This window comes from Leucoraja erinacea, chromosome 10, assembly GCF_028641065.1.
Source record: "Leucoraja erinacea ecotype New England chromosome 10, Leri_hhj_1, whole genome shotgun sequence".
In the NCBI taxonomy this organism is placed as follows: Eukaryota; Metazoa; Chordata; class Chondrichthyes; order Rajiformes; family Rajidae; genus Leucoraja; species Leucoraja erinaceus.
This window is the reverse complement of record NC_073386.1, coordinates 48,796,346-48,811,147: the sequence shown is the minus strand read 5'-3', so window position 1 is coordinate 48,811,147 and position 14,802 is coordinate 48,796,346. Positions and strand designations below refer to the sequence as shown.

At 37.5% G+C, this 14,802-nt stretch overlaps 1 protein-coding gene across 2 annotated transcripts in view; it reads right to left on the bottom strand.

The window, feature by feature from the left end:
• Positions 1-2,223: 2,223 nt before the first annotated feature.
• Positions 2,224-14,802, bottom strand: part of edem3 (ER degradation enhancer, mannosidase alpha-like 3) — a 59,531-nt gene continuing 46,952 nt past the window's right edge. Inside the window, exons 14-20 of one of the 2 annotated variants that reach the window (XM_055642182.1) lie at positions 14,296-14,458; positions 13,375-13,529; positions 12,718-12,874; positions 11,859-12,050; positions 9,734-9,899; positions 8,516-8,701; positions 2,224-5,026 (exon numbers count right to left, since the gene is read on the bottom strand). In XM_055642182.1, coding sequence (XP_055498157.1) covers positions 4,527-5,026; positions 8,516-8,701; positions 9,734-9,899; positions 11,859-12,050; positions 12,718-12,874; positions 13,375-13,529; positions 14,296-14,458 — 1,519 coding nt within the window. In that variant the 3' untranslated portion in view covers positions 2,224-4,526. Of the gene's footprint in view, positions 5,027-8,498; positions 8,702-9,733; positions 9,900-11,858; positions 12,051-12,717; positions 12,875-13,374; positions 13,530-14,295; positions 14,459-14,802 lie in introns of both variants that reach the window. The other variant, XM_055642184.1, reaches the window with a different exon arrangement.

Here is a 14,802-nt window from a genome sequence, read left to right as displayed (position 1 = left end):
CGATTATGATTTTTTACGAGTTTTCAATGCCAAGTGAGTATTGGTCAAATTTCAAATAAAATTCTGAAATCTGTAAGTTTGACTTAGTTCAGATATTAGGGTATCCTTTCTATTGTGAATATTTAGATCAACATATCAGAGACTTTATTATATTTACATTGGTTTATTAAATCTTTACAATCAGAACTAATCACAGTAATCAAATGCAGAAATATGTACAATGATCATATCTACAAAATTAACCAGATCCTTTTACATCACAGTTTACATTTTACAGATGTCCATTTTATTTACAGGGTTTTCCTGTGGTGCATAACCAACTTATGTTATTGAAAGACATGGACTCAAGCATCCGCTGTGCAAATTCTACAGTCTGATTAACACAGAATGCCCCAACCATAATGAAGGAACAGGTCCCAAAGTTACATTTAATTTCAATTCAAATTAAAATCTCTCAGAAAAGAAAATACATATCTATTTTTTTTAGTACTGTACTAAATTCCCCTTTCTTAAAAAAATAAGTTTTACATTTTGAATGCCTTGTTTGCGTATTTTTAATGTTGACATGAAACTGACATCTCTCGTGTGATTTTAAACCACGGTGATGTGAAAAAAAATCTAACACCACCAAATGGACTTCAAAATCAATGAGCTCATGAATACATATTTTCAACAGCATCAGCCAATGAGTTGGAGGTGAATAGACCATATGACACAAAATAAGTCTATTGAACAGCAGGTTCTCACTAAACAGAGAATAAGGAACAAACTTAAGCAATGTCTCCCCGTAAAACCAAGATACTTTCTCCAGGAAACATGCTCCAAATGAATGATTGTTTGACATAGGTTATTTATTAAATCACTTGTTAAAATAGTGTGGTCGCAAAGCTTAAGTGAAAGTGGAGTTGTCGGTTAATCTTCACTTTGCCGAACTATAGTGTTATCATCAATTGCAGCATTAAATAACTAAAATACCTGCCACTGTAAATCCAAATACAAAATAAAAAATGGGAAACGCTCAGCAGCATTAGTTGAGACAGAAACAGTTGATATTACAAAAATCTCTGCTCGACTTGAAATATTAGTGGCTTTCTTTTCCCCTCTCTAAAGGTGTTGACTGACATGCCAAGGGGCTTTTGGCATTTTTCTGCTTTTTATAAAACCAGCATTTAGCTTTTAATTAATTAAGTTCTTTGGTTCAATAGAGCTCATATATGCCATGTAAAAGCCTGCAAAACAATCCTACACCCTTTGAAACTTTTGGTTGAGAATGGACATGTCAACATTGAACTGCTTTGTAAATGTTCAGTTAATATGGTAAATCATCTGAAATATTATCATAGCCGTTGCACGCTCCCCATGATGCACAAAACACAGGAACACATCGGCATATTGCTTCACCATAAAGTCAAAAAGTTGCAATGCAAAGGCAATAAAATTGCTTACTTATCTTCCCCTTCCAATTAAAACTAAATACATTTTAGTTCCTAATTTTTTCAGTTAATGATTCAGCAATTTAATTATTGCAATTGCGCTTGGAGTTATTCAATCTGGACCGTACAGAAATAGCTAACTTAAAAAAAAAAAATCACTTTCTAATAATCTTCTAATAATTGCAATATTTGGGTCAGCAAAGTAACAGCTAAGTGTACACCTCCACCATTCAACAGCATATACGCAAAAGCTCTCTATATCTGCAGGATACCTGCTCCAAATTATAGTGGAATTATGAAATTTAACAGGTTTCAAAATGTGTCAACATCAATCATAATGTTATATAATAATGAACAGTAATATACAGCATTCTTAGACACTGAAATTATACACAAATTGTGGTTTATGGACACCATCATCTGATACTGAAAAATAGTAACATAGAGATTTTCAACTGTGAAACAAGAACCCAGCTTTCAGAATGATCCTGTGCAGTCTTATCGTTTGAGAACTGCAGGAGCATTTCTTCACCCCAACAAAAGTACAAGTTTCTGAGTGATCAAGTATCTGAACAGTAACGAAAATGTCTCTGATAGTGTGTGAATTAGGCTTATTAATGATTCATAAAGATGTGCATATTTTGCCATGTGCTAAGATGACTCAGTTCATAAATGATGCACATTGCCTATCCCCAAAAAATCTTAATGTACTCTACATGACAAAGCAACAACATTAAACATCAGAAAACAATGTTTGCCATAGATTACATTCAATATTTTTGAACTAAACTCCAAATACTGCTAACTCTTAAAAATGTCAAACATTCTTTGAGTTTGGAAAAAATGAGTAGCAGTTCAAAAGTGAACTCTAACATTTCGGGATTTTCTACCAAATGTATTTGCTTTGGCCCAAAGTTTAACTGTTTGCAGAGGATTATAAAGGTTGTAGAGTACACTGAAGTACACGGATATACCAGTGTACTCTGTATCAGTAAAACTAATTTGTTAGAGAGGTGAAAATAGATCCATGAAACATCCGTGCACTTCTTTTAAAACAGTAAATCAATATTTTCTTTCCTCTCTTCACACCTTGGTGGGGATACACCCTGCAAGTGCTCTCCAGTTACTAACCCTTTATCAAATAACTATTTCCTACTGGCATCCAGTCAGCGCCAGGTAGTCAAATGACCATTCAACGTCTGCGTGCCTTTGGTCAAACGAAAAGTCAATCCAGGTACCTGATGGATCAAGGCAGACATTCTCCTCAAGTAATACTAACCTGATGGACTTCCACATGGAAGAAGCACCCTGGCTGATGCTTCTTCTCCCTGGACTAGCGACAATGAAATCAACTGGACTATTGCAACTGAACTCAACTGATTCGGCAACACAACTGGAATCTAGATTACACTACTCAGTAGCACACAAGACTGAACACTTATTAACCAAACTATGTTATCCAAAAACATAGTAAGAGAACAAGTAACAAGTAACTTCTATTTATATAGTCATTTTAACGCAAACCTATGTATAGCGACTTTAAGACAGTAAAACATCGCAAGGCACTTAATGGGAGCACAAATCGAACAATTACACATGTTCAGCAATTAATTGTTTCGAGATTTGGGATGGTGTTGCATCACTATGAAGGGCATTTAAAGTGGTGCAAATGAACTACCTAATCCACAGCACCGCATCCCACAGCTATTAGAATGGTAGGGCTATATGATAAATAATACTTAAGGAGTTCCATCAAATCAGATTGGAAAACAGATTAAAATTCTATGGATCTACAAAATAATGCTTAAAGGAGGAAACATTCAACAGGTAAAATTACAGAGGAAAGTCTCTGACAGATAAATATTCCTGCAGATTGCACACTAATCCATAATGTTGTGACCGTCTGAAATGGTTCACAAACATTATGCAATTTTTGTTATACACTAGTATTGGGCTTCCCCAAACTACTGGTCTAAAATTCCATTGCGTACTCCATGCCTTACACAATTCAATTCATTTTTTTATAAAACATAAAAATACTGCTGTTATAACTTTCATCCAAAATGATCTTAGAAATGATTCCTGTTTACAGTATTAACTAATGTAGAGCTGCTGCTAACCATAACCTTTTTACAAGATCAACCCTGTCATCTGGTCTCAACGCTGTAACTGAACTTGGATTCAGCAGCAGTTACTCAGTTAACAGCTATCGGGCAGAAATATCTAATAAATGGACCAGATTTGAGAGATCTGATATCCACAAATGGGTCAAAATCAGTGTCCCGGCGGTGGTCACTTGATTGAATGCTGCATATCATTTGCTTGAATGCTGTTATCCCTGCAACATATTTAATGGAAGATAGCAAACTTGTAAAGGTTTAGGAGTGGCATGGGGGAGGGGGGATATGGTCAGTCAGGACAGAACAAAATAAAAATGAGTATGTAGTTATTCAATTATTTAAACCACAAGTTCCAGTGTCTGACAACACTGGATCGCATTTGAGATAGTGCTGAAAACACTTCATAATAAATCTCATTGCTGCAAGCAGTTTTGTCAAAAATGATTTTGTCTGATGAAAAGCAAAAAAGAGCTAAAATCATATTTCAGTAATTATAGATATTTAAAAAATAAATTAAGCAGCTGTGTGTTTTAATCTGGCGATTGGCGGTCAGCTTGTAATCATACAGTGGATGAATGCTACAGAATGTTGTGGTTTTTAAAACCTGCAGTAATACAATAAGATTAGTTTGCAACAGTGAATGAAAGAGTGTGCGTGTGAATGGATGAGGGAGGGAAAGGTAGAAAATAATGCGATGCAAGTTCTCTCAACCCTGGCACATTTCTCTCAGCCTGAGGTTTGCCGTTTCAGGAAAACCATTTATCGGAGAGGCATCTTTAGATGAAACAGGTTGAAGAGATGGTCAGTAAATTGTAGGGCCCTTCTCCACATTTGAAGGTTGATACAAATCAAAGAGACAGATCGTCACATTCTTCCAGTTGTTCAGGGAATGTCTCTGGGCGCAATTACACCCGGTTCACCTGGGGGGGGGGGGGGAAGGAGAAAATCGCATCGTACAAATCTATGACCACGGTCATAGCTCATCCTTATCCATCATTTCAAAGGCGTCTATCTCTTCCTTCCAGTCTGATAATAAGGAATCTATTGTTCGAGCCTCTGTCTCTTGACTAATATTTGGACTGGACTCCTGCTCTACCTCATTATCAGTCTCTTCATTTTCCTGATCTGAAGACCGAGTACTAGATTCCTGGTCATCTTCAAAGGTTCCTTGACAACCTGTCCTTTGCATGTCCTTGTCTTTGCCATCAACAGTATCCGAGGATGTGTCAGTAGGAGTTTTCCTTGGGTTCTGATCAGAACCACTCAAAATATCCAAAATTTCGTTACGTAGTTGCATCTTTGCATCAGACACGATTGACTGACCACTGTTATCATTCACTGCTTCATCAGCTTTCCAACCGCTTGGGATTTTAATGTTCAGTGCTGCTTCTCTCTGACATTCATAAGTGGCCGAGCTTGGCTCCCTGGACTGCAAGACTTCGGAATTCCGCTCAGATTCTTCCATACCCGGATCTAAAAAACAAGTGTTAGAATATTTTTTAAAGATTACGCTGCATGGATAATTAGATTTGTTAACACAATTCCCTCTGATCATTTGCAATTATGTGTAAAATTGTATTTAATTGGTGTAAAGAGCTCTTCTTACATGACCAATCATTGCTATTCTAAACAACAGAGCAATGAATTTTCAAATGAATCAGCTACAGAATGATCATAACATAATTTCTATAAGATATTACAAATTACCAATGGATTGTTCATAAACTGTATTTCATCTCAAATCAACAGTTGACTTTTAACAACTTTACCTTTACTGTTTGGATGACAACTTGAAGTGATTTAGCAGGGCATGAAATGGATATGTCTTTCTCACGAGAATACACGTGAAAACATCCAACTTCTAAATAATAAACGTTATTATTCAGGTAGAGGCAGATGTAGTGACTACTTATGTAAATGAAGGAATAGCACAAAAAAAACAAAACAGGAAGGAAATATTATTTCCAGATATTCCTGTGGCTTCAGTTTGTAGTTAATCACAATTACAGTTCACACTTATTTCCTCCATAGTCATCATAGCCAAGCTACAACCACTTTGATGTCGTTACCTCAACAGTCAAATGGACAATAGGTACCTGACGCTAGGTCGTCTGCTAAGAGACTCCTGGGTCTTTGCACTGCCGAATTTCTTAACTCACCTACTTTAGCTCATCTTTCCTCAAAACTTCTCCTTCAACGTGTTTCCACGCAGACCTACAACACCATATTCATTGCCATTCCTTGATCAGAATATCTCCAGTTGTGGCACTTTCCCATATTATCAATCACATTTCAGGCCATCTCGTATTACCTCCTCAGAACTCCATTCATTTCAAACTATTTCCTTCCAACCGCTAACGCCCGACCAAAAACTGTCCCCAAACTACATACACACACCACACTATTTTGCCAAAAGTAATGCCAGCATCCACAACCCCAGCACATCCTTCACTCTGTCCTCCAAGTTTACATCAGAAGCCCACGGATTTCTTTTTCAACATGATCGATACCATCTGTCCCTGACACTCCCCTCCTTTCCCTTAGTTCCCCTCACACTACTGGCTTTTTCTTTTCTCCACAGATACTACCTGCTGAGTATTTCCAGCATTTGCAGTGCTTTTTCTAGATTTACAGCATTTGTAGTTTTTCTGCTCTTCAATCAATGTTAATGTCTCCCTACCAGAGCCCAAACCCACATATTTCTCTTGTATCCCTTCCCCTCAGCCAAACTATTTACCCCACTTCTGCTTTAACCAGACTGTGTTTGGTAAATTACCAAACCAAACCCCTGCAGCCTTGACCCTAGTCCCAAATTGTTCACCAGTTCTGGCTCCCAAATTTGCTGATTATTATTGATGGTTCTCCTAGGACACTGCCTGCCTACCCTTCAAACCAGCCTTCTTGTTAAAATCCTACCCTCAATTTGTCACTTGTTGAAAAATGCAGATCTGTAAACTTTTCCAATTAAAACTGCTTGAATTTGGCATCACTTTCCAAACCTCCATCGTCGTACTTTGAGATTTCTTCCTCTTGGTTTTTTTGTCTGATACTATACCCGTACATCTAGCTGCAGCCAGTGAATCTCTTCTCCTCCGCCTCCTAAACTGATATTGCTAGAATCATCAAAGGCCAAACCGTATCATTTTCATTTAAATCAACAGCATAAATTTGAATGCCGGAATTAATTATTCATGCTCCCGACCTCCTATTTACTACTGCTTTGGACAAAAAGGGAACAAAGGTTTAAATAATATGTCTTGCTTGAGATGAGGAAGGAAAGCTGAATGGATAGTGGCCCGATAGCTGTTATTACATACATTTGTGCATTTGCTTTCGAAATGATTTCTGTAGACATCCAAAGGCATTGTTTGGTGTGATGTTTAACAAGTAATGGTGAACTTGAAAATAAACTGCGTAATAATGTAATTCATAATTGTTTTACCTTTAATAATTGAGGCTGTTATTTTTGTCCATGTGCGGCAAAACCAAAATGCAACAGACTTGTTACAAAATGAATCATTCCATGCTTGATCTAATTATACATGTGTACGTCTAATCACAAACACACACACTATGAATAATAATTCAGGATGCCGAGTTACATCTGACCCATGAACATAAATGGCATTAGCTCACACTTTCCATCAGCAAAGTGGGGAAAGACATTACCAACAGTGCTGTCCGCACCACTTACTTGCCACTCAGTACCCCACTCAGTTTGGATTCTGCCAAAGCAATTGGCTGCAGATCTATTACAACCTTGATCCAAATATGGACAAAGGAACTGAGTCCAGAGACGAGTTAAGATTAACAGTCCATCATATCAAGGCAGTAATTGGCTGAATGAGCTATCAACGGCCCAGAGGAAAGCTGAAGTCAATGGTAACCAGGAGATAAACTTTCCTTTTTCTGCAGTTGAACCTAGCATAAATGAAGATAGCTGGGATAGTCAAAGGCCAACCATGACAGCTCCAGGACATCAATGTAGGATTTCCTTAGGACAATGTCTTAATGCCCAACCATCTTCAATTGCTTTATTCTCTCAGGTGCTCAGCTGATGACTGTATACTGTCCAGTTCAATTCCCAACTTTCAGACGATGAAGCAGTCTATGCCCTCAAGTGCCAGGGCAATATCAGGGCAATGCTAGGGCAATATCAAGCCTTCAGTTGTTCAGTATGAGTAACAATTAACTTACTGCATTCCCTTGAGATTCAGGCAATGGCCATCTCCAAAACAAAAGGTCTAACCACATATTCTTTACATTTCAGTTGGCCAAAGCCAACTTCCCACAATCAACAACTTTGAAATTTGTCAATCAGCAGTGGCTTAATTGTACTGACCACACCAATACTGTGAGTATAACGACAGATCAAAGGGTAGAACTTAATGACAAATGATTTATTTCTCAACTTCCCTAAGCCTTTCCACTATTTGCAAGTCAGCTGTGTGATGGAATATTCTCCTATTGGTTGCATGAGTGCAACTCCAACAAAACTTAAGATGCCTGATACTTACCAGAACGAACAGGATAAACCAGGCCACGACCAATTTTGAGCCATTTTGAGATGTGAGGGTGGCGGGAGGGGGGCGAAGAAGAAAACTACCCGCTCCCCCCACCCTCACATCAGTCTGAAGAAGGGTCTAGACCCGAAACGTTGCCTATTTTCTTCGCTCCATTGATGCTGCCTCACCCGCTGAGTTTCTCCAGCATTCCAGTCCTGACATTTGTTGTTTTACTACAGTAATATGGATGTTTAATTCAGTTCTAGTGTAACATGAATGAAAACACTGAAACCCTACCCAGGGGAATATATAAGACGCAACAGTGTTTTAGATTTCTATGCAGTGAGACAGGTTTATGATGTATGCAAGCTAGAAACTAAGTTGATATCCATATTTAAAAAAATAACATGACAAATTACTTTGGGTATAGAAAGACTTACTGTTGGTTTAAATTTACCTCTATCCTTCGCTTTATCAGAGAGCAGCACTTCCACTTCCTGGTATTCCTGCATAGCATCAAGAATGATATTTCCTTCCTTGTTGAAGAGGAAAAGCATTGAGATTGTAACATCATCAGTGTTCTTTCCATCACCAGCCATTTGGAAAAGCGGCGCTGTGTCACTGCTGCTTCCTTCATTGTCATCTGCCCAACAGTAAACTCAGTTAAAACAACAGGAACATGTATCCAATTAACCAGAATCTTCAGTGCCGACTAGATTGGATTATTCTGAGTAAAATAACTAACAGACAAAGCCAATAGGGTAGGTTAGTCCATCTCAAGTTGTGGTGATGACTGAACCCCACATACAACATTGTGATAGTGACCATGATGATATTATTTTCCATTTCAGGTACTTGTGATGAGCATTCAGCATATTCAGGTTATGGTCAAATTAATCTACTCTGTCCCAACATTGCCTCAAGTCCATGTTTCATGAAGAAACACATTCAGCTTTTCCATGTATTTTTCCCCCGCAAAATGAGATGGTTAAAATTTGCCAGGGACAGGAATTTTTGTGTTATGGGCTGACAAGAACCAGAATCCATGTGATTTCCACCCCCATTCAATTTGGTCCATCTTGCAGATAAGCTCCAGCAAGAAGCAGATACAAATATGATGGACACTTCATGCCGCGTACCTCAAACTAATCCATTTCAGTATTTTTGACAAGTGCAGAAAAAATCAATACTGATAAGACATCTGAAATCAGCTGTGTGTCCATGCCGTCATCAAAAGACAGCAAGTAACAAGGGAAAGAAGACAGCCCCAAGAAAGAATGTCGCAGGGCACAGACAGCAAACAAGCAACACAACTCCAACCAATTTAGACAACAGAGGAAACAGGATGATTTTGTTTAATGCTGTAATGGAGTCAAAATTCCATCCCTCTCATACTTACAAAATTTAACATGTGATGATCAGGGCATAGAGAGGAAAATAGGGCACTGTGTCTACATGTCATTAAAACCAGTATTAAAATATAATTTGTATACTAGATAACATTGTGCCACCTACACCGTAATAACATTTATGGAGTAACGTCAATCAGTAACGTCAAGCAAACCGGAAATAATTTCTATTTCTATTCTAAGTTAATGACTTAGTGGGATATTCATTATTTTTATATCAGGTATGTAAATTAATAAGTAAGTGAAAAGAAAACTGTACACCTTACCGATAACAATGCCTCCTATCGCCCCTGCCTTCTGCGCATTCCGTGCCTTCTCAGCAAACATACAATGACCTCGTTGCATCAGGGCAATTTTCCCCTTTATCGACTCATGATTTGTTACTTCCGAACAGCCATTGTAGGGCTCACATTTTGCAACAAAGCCTCGTACCTATAAAGGATTTTGAAATGCAAACAGGAGTGCAATTAATATATTTTTTACACAAACATCAGTCATGGCTGGTCGGCACCATCACTTTGAGGTACACATCAAGGAAGGACTGCAACCAGTTTGTTCTGCAATAATATGATCTCTCCTATTCAAGTATAATACTAATTTGATTTCTACACAATCCTTTGCAGAGATCTTCATTATTCTTAGCCTGTGAGCTATGTGCATGTCTTACAGCACCGCAGCAAGGTAAATAAACCTAGAGTCTTGTAATTAGTTCTGAGTAATCAGAGTTCCCATTCATTGAACAGCACATCTGTTAATTGAAAGAACCCCCCTCAAATTTGCAACCTTAACTTTTCTGTATATGCTTTAAAGGTTTCAAAACATCTAATCCTTTCCACAGTAAAAATCTATGCACCTGCCATCAAACAACATAGTAAGAGTGATTTAAAAAAATGTACAAATCCTACATACAACCTGGAACATCGTCATCATTATAACAGCATTTAGTTATGAGCATTAATGTTATTAATAGGAAATTTGAAGCTCTGCTCTCTGTTGGGTTGGTGCTTATGAGCACGTACGGATCCAGTGTTTGAAATCCACTATCCTTGGAACTGCGATTGTACCAGGTTCTGAATTTCCACAGATTTTGGTCTATTTCAAGATTAAAGTTCAACACAATTGTTCTCAGTACATACAAAATCTTCTTTCTGTTGTCTTACTCCAAAGACACTTTGCTCTGGGTCAAGTCAACCCAAAGCATTGGAGATGGACAAGTACTAATGAAGTGTCAAAAGCTAGACAACGTTGTGATGAGCCAGACTTCCAGGAATGCCTGATTTTAGGACAGATTCCATTTTTTCGACCAACAGCACCATTATGAATTTGTAAAGTTTTGTATTTGTCCATGCTTTAATTAATTACCAGTGCCGAACAGCAAGCCACAACATCCATTTGAATTTTATATAGCCTGGAGTTTTGTAAAAAGCCATATCTCTTGCAGAACAGAAGGAATAAACCTAATTTAGAATTCCTGACTTTGTTGATATCAGAAAATTAAGGTATAATCAATGCAATGAAACACGAGGCAGCTAAATTGGACAGATCATGAAATGGGTACTGCTCGTGTGATGAGAATTTAAAAGAATGCACTATAGTGCTAACCATGATGTTGCGTAGTTGCATGCATGTCTCAGTAGGGGGCAATATCATAAGATAGCACATCCCCAGCTTCCCACTCAATTCCCACATTATCTAAACGTGCAATTTCTTGCATACTATCATTAACTTAGCACCTCGAGGTCTCCGACATTTGGAGCTTCAGTGGATTAATTTATAGATGATAAGAAGGGGAGATTACATTTTCTGTGGTTTGGCTGATCTGTCAGAAAGCATGCATGCAAAAGGGAGTCCACATCAACTTTGTGTAAACCTCTTGGAATATGTTTGTGCTTGTATTGTGCCGCAGCTAGTAGTCATTCCCTCACAGAAACAATCCTGTCCTCCAGTACTATTTACCCATGAATGTGATGGGTTCTTCGAGCTGCAATGGCTTCCTCCCGTATCCCAATGACATGTGGGTTAATTGGCTACTGTAAATTGCTACAGTGGTAGAATCGGTGGGGGGAGTTCATGGGGTCACGGTGGGAATAAATTAGGATAAATATATCTAGGTACCTGATGGTCCGTACAGTCCAAATGACCCATTTCATTACTGCTCGACTATCACTCTTTATTACAACAACTTTATGTATGTAATTAGAGCAACGTTGTTAAGTATGTTTAGATCCAAACTATTAAATAATACTGAAGACTAAATATTTCTTGAATTTTTGAGTTTAGATAGTCAACCGATATTGTCATATACTATACCTATAACAGCAGGTCCATTTTCAAACAAAACCTGACAAAAGATCAGTATTCAAACACCAGTTAAATTCAGTAAAGCCATACCCCAGTGGTGATTTTGGAAAGTTCTGTTCCAAACTGTGCTGGTCCAGCTGTGAGTACCACTCGACCAAGGAATGGAGGGGAGGTGATTTGGACAGCTCGAGGTGGCAGCTGCTCCTTCTGCTGCTGACTCGACAATTCAATCATCTCCTGCATGAAACGCAGGCCGTCCTCTGCGTCGTGTGCACTTGCTGCCTGAGGGAGCGCAAAACATGTGATTTGTCCATTACTGGATTCTCTCTTCCCCCGACACAAAAGGCAATCAGTAGTCACATTTGTTTTCACTTCCATCTTTGGTAAATGCAGTGTTTCAGTATTAAATCAAAAACAAATGTTTCTCTAAGAATTCTGGAGGTCCCTGCAAACTTCTATTCAGTTTTTTGATACAGAGTAGAAGCATTGTTAGACTGTCGGTCACAAAATGAATGGTAACTACCACAGAAATCTCACAGAATCCCATTTACAACTCTTCGTCTATGTTTCAGCAAACATTTTGCTTTTAGTAATCCATTGAAAAAATCTACTGAGCTGTTTTTATTTCTGATTTATTCAGTCATTATATAAAAATAATATCTGCCTATATTTAATAGACATATTTACCATTATTTGCAATACCTCATCCAGAATCTCATTTGTACTTTTATGCTAACATTTCCATTTTATAAACAATGATTTTTCTTTAAATGTTTAATTTCAAATCATTCCCCATTGGGTTAGTACTTTTAATGTCATATATCCATCATGCACATTCTGGGCTAAAGAATCCTAAACTCAGGATGGCATCGTCAGACAGCATCTTGTGGAGACCACTTTGTCCAGCCAGGGGCAAGCGACCAGTAACAAAACATAGCAGCAGTTTCACCTGGTTTGCATGTTGAACCAGCTGGACTCTGCCATCCTTGAGATGAATTAGGCTGACTCCCATTTTCTTTAGCAAATCGAGGTGTTCAGCATTGTTGGCCATAAAGTCTCTGGCCCTCAGATGTGACCTGACCCCAGGACCATCACCACCTACGTCCCTGTAACAAAAAGATCACAAACTCATTTTGTGTGCACGTTGTTGAGATAAATTGACGAACTGCATCTTTTTTTAAACTGAGGAAAGTACTTTAGATATGTATTTTTAGAAACTTACCATCTTCAATTTCAATTAGATTTTAAACACCATTATTAACCCAGTTAAACCAAAACAAATCTCTGCAACCTAAAGATATTAAAACGTACTTGTTAAAGCTCCACACCGAAACACAGGTCCACAGAATAACACAATAAGTAAACCAAATTTTATCATATTAAAATATTTCTGGGGTTCGAAAAGCATATTTGCACAATCAAGAAATATTGCTCATTAAAAGATCACTCACAGATGTGCAAATATCTTTAGTGACATGCAAGCAATTTTTTTCAGTAAAATAGAATGACGTCTTAAATGTTAAAAATGAATTCAATGGAAAAGGCCAAACTTTGACCAAATCTCACATGCACAATATCCGACTTTGGGAATGGAAGTAGTTCTTACTGTCTCGTGTTGGCCTTTGGGCAAGTTTTATCCACGACATTTTTAAACGGTTCACGGATGCTGTTGGCATAAGAAGGATCATTTGGGAATAGAACTTGTGTATTAGGGCACGACCAATCAAAGTTGCTGTCATCCAAATCCGAGTAAGCTGTTGTCTAGAAGACAAAAAAAAGTCATGTTAGGCATTTGCTTACTTAGAAAATACTAGAAAACAAATCAGGCAGCATCTGCTGATAGGAAATGAATAACTTTCTCTTTTTATTTCAGATTTACAGCATCAACTGTTTCTCTTGGTTTGCATCTGCTTGTTTAGTACTATTTCTTGGACAAAGATCCTTTTCTACAAAAGTCTAGATGCAAGAGTAAACTAAATGCAACCAACCCATGCAATTATTTGGCTAGAATTATTAAATGTCTAAGCAATCAAGTCCATAAGTTACAGAATTTTCTTCTAAAAAAAACGCTCAGAAAATAATGAAAGTTCAGGCCAATCAGCATCTCGGGGGTCGTGGGGGGGGGGGGGGGGGGGGGGAAACGGGTGTAAAAATAAGCCTTTTGAGTTTTATTCTTCTCAAAAAGCATGGAACAAACTCAGCACAAAAAAATGTGTTTTCTTCTCATTTATAAAAATAGTTATAAAAATCAGTGGCAGTGGATTTCTTTATGTAATTTATTACATTAGTTTAGCTGCTCAAAAATCACATACATTTTAAGAGATAATAATATACATTGTTTGAGCGTAAAGGAGTTAAAATAGTGAATGTGTTAGCTCAACCTGCGTAAAGCTATCATTTGATTGAAAGTCAAAAGTTCAAATGAATTTATGCTGAAAGAAAATTCAAAATAGATATTTAATTGATTTGCTCACCTGCAACATATTCCAAACAGTTGCAAAAAAATCTAGCAAATATTTTCACCTACCTCATTTTTTTGTTTCTTGGTGAAATTCGTAGAGAGCCAAAGTGGTAACAAATGGGCCTCAGTTGTGAAGATATAATCCTCAATATCAAAGAGAACATCCTCTTTCTCCGCAAAGAGAAGGTACAGATATTTGAACATTTCAGCCAAGAAAAAGGAATCCATTCTGTAGATTAAAAATAGGAAGAAATATTAAAAATACACTTTGATCACAATTCAAGATTAATGAAAGTGATGCGTTTTTCTCCAGCTCTGTTTGGGGTGTTGTCACTTTAAAACTCAAATCAGCTCAGTCTTTTATAGTCATGGGATATCTTGGTCAAAGTCAGATGGATATCTGGGTCATTGACAATTCTGCGCTAACAAGTTCAAAACTACGGAGATATAATTTAGGAAATTCTTCAAAGGTATAGAGATACAATTTTGAAAATTCACAATCAAGCACATTCATAATTAATTTATGCCTCCCATTTATATTTAATGAGCTAGGTATTCAAAACCTAGAATACA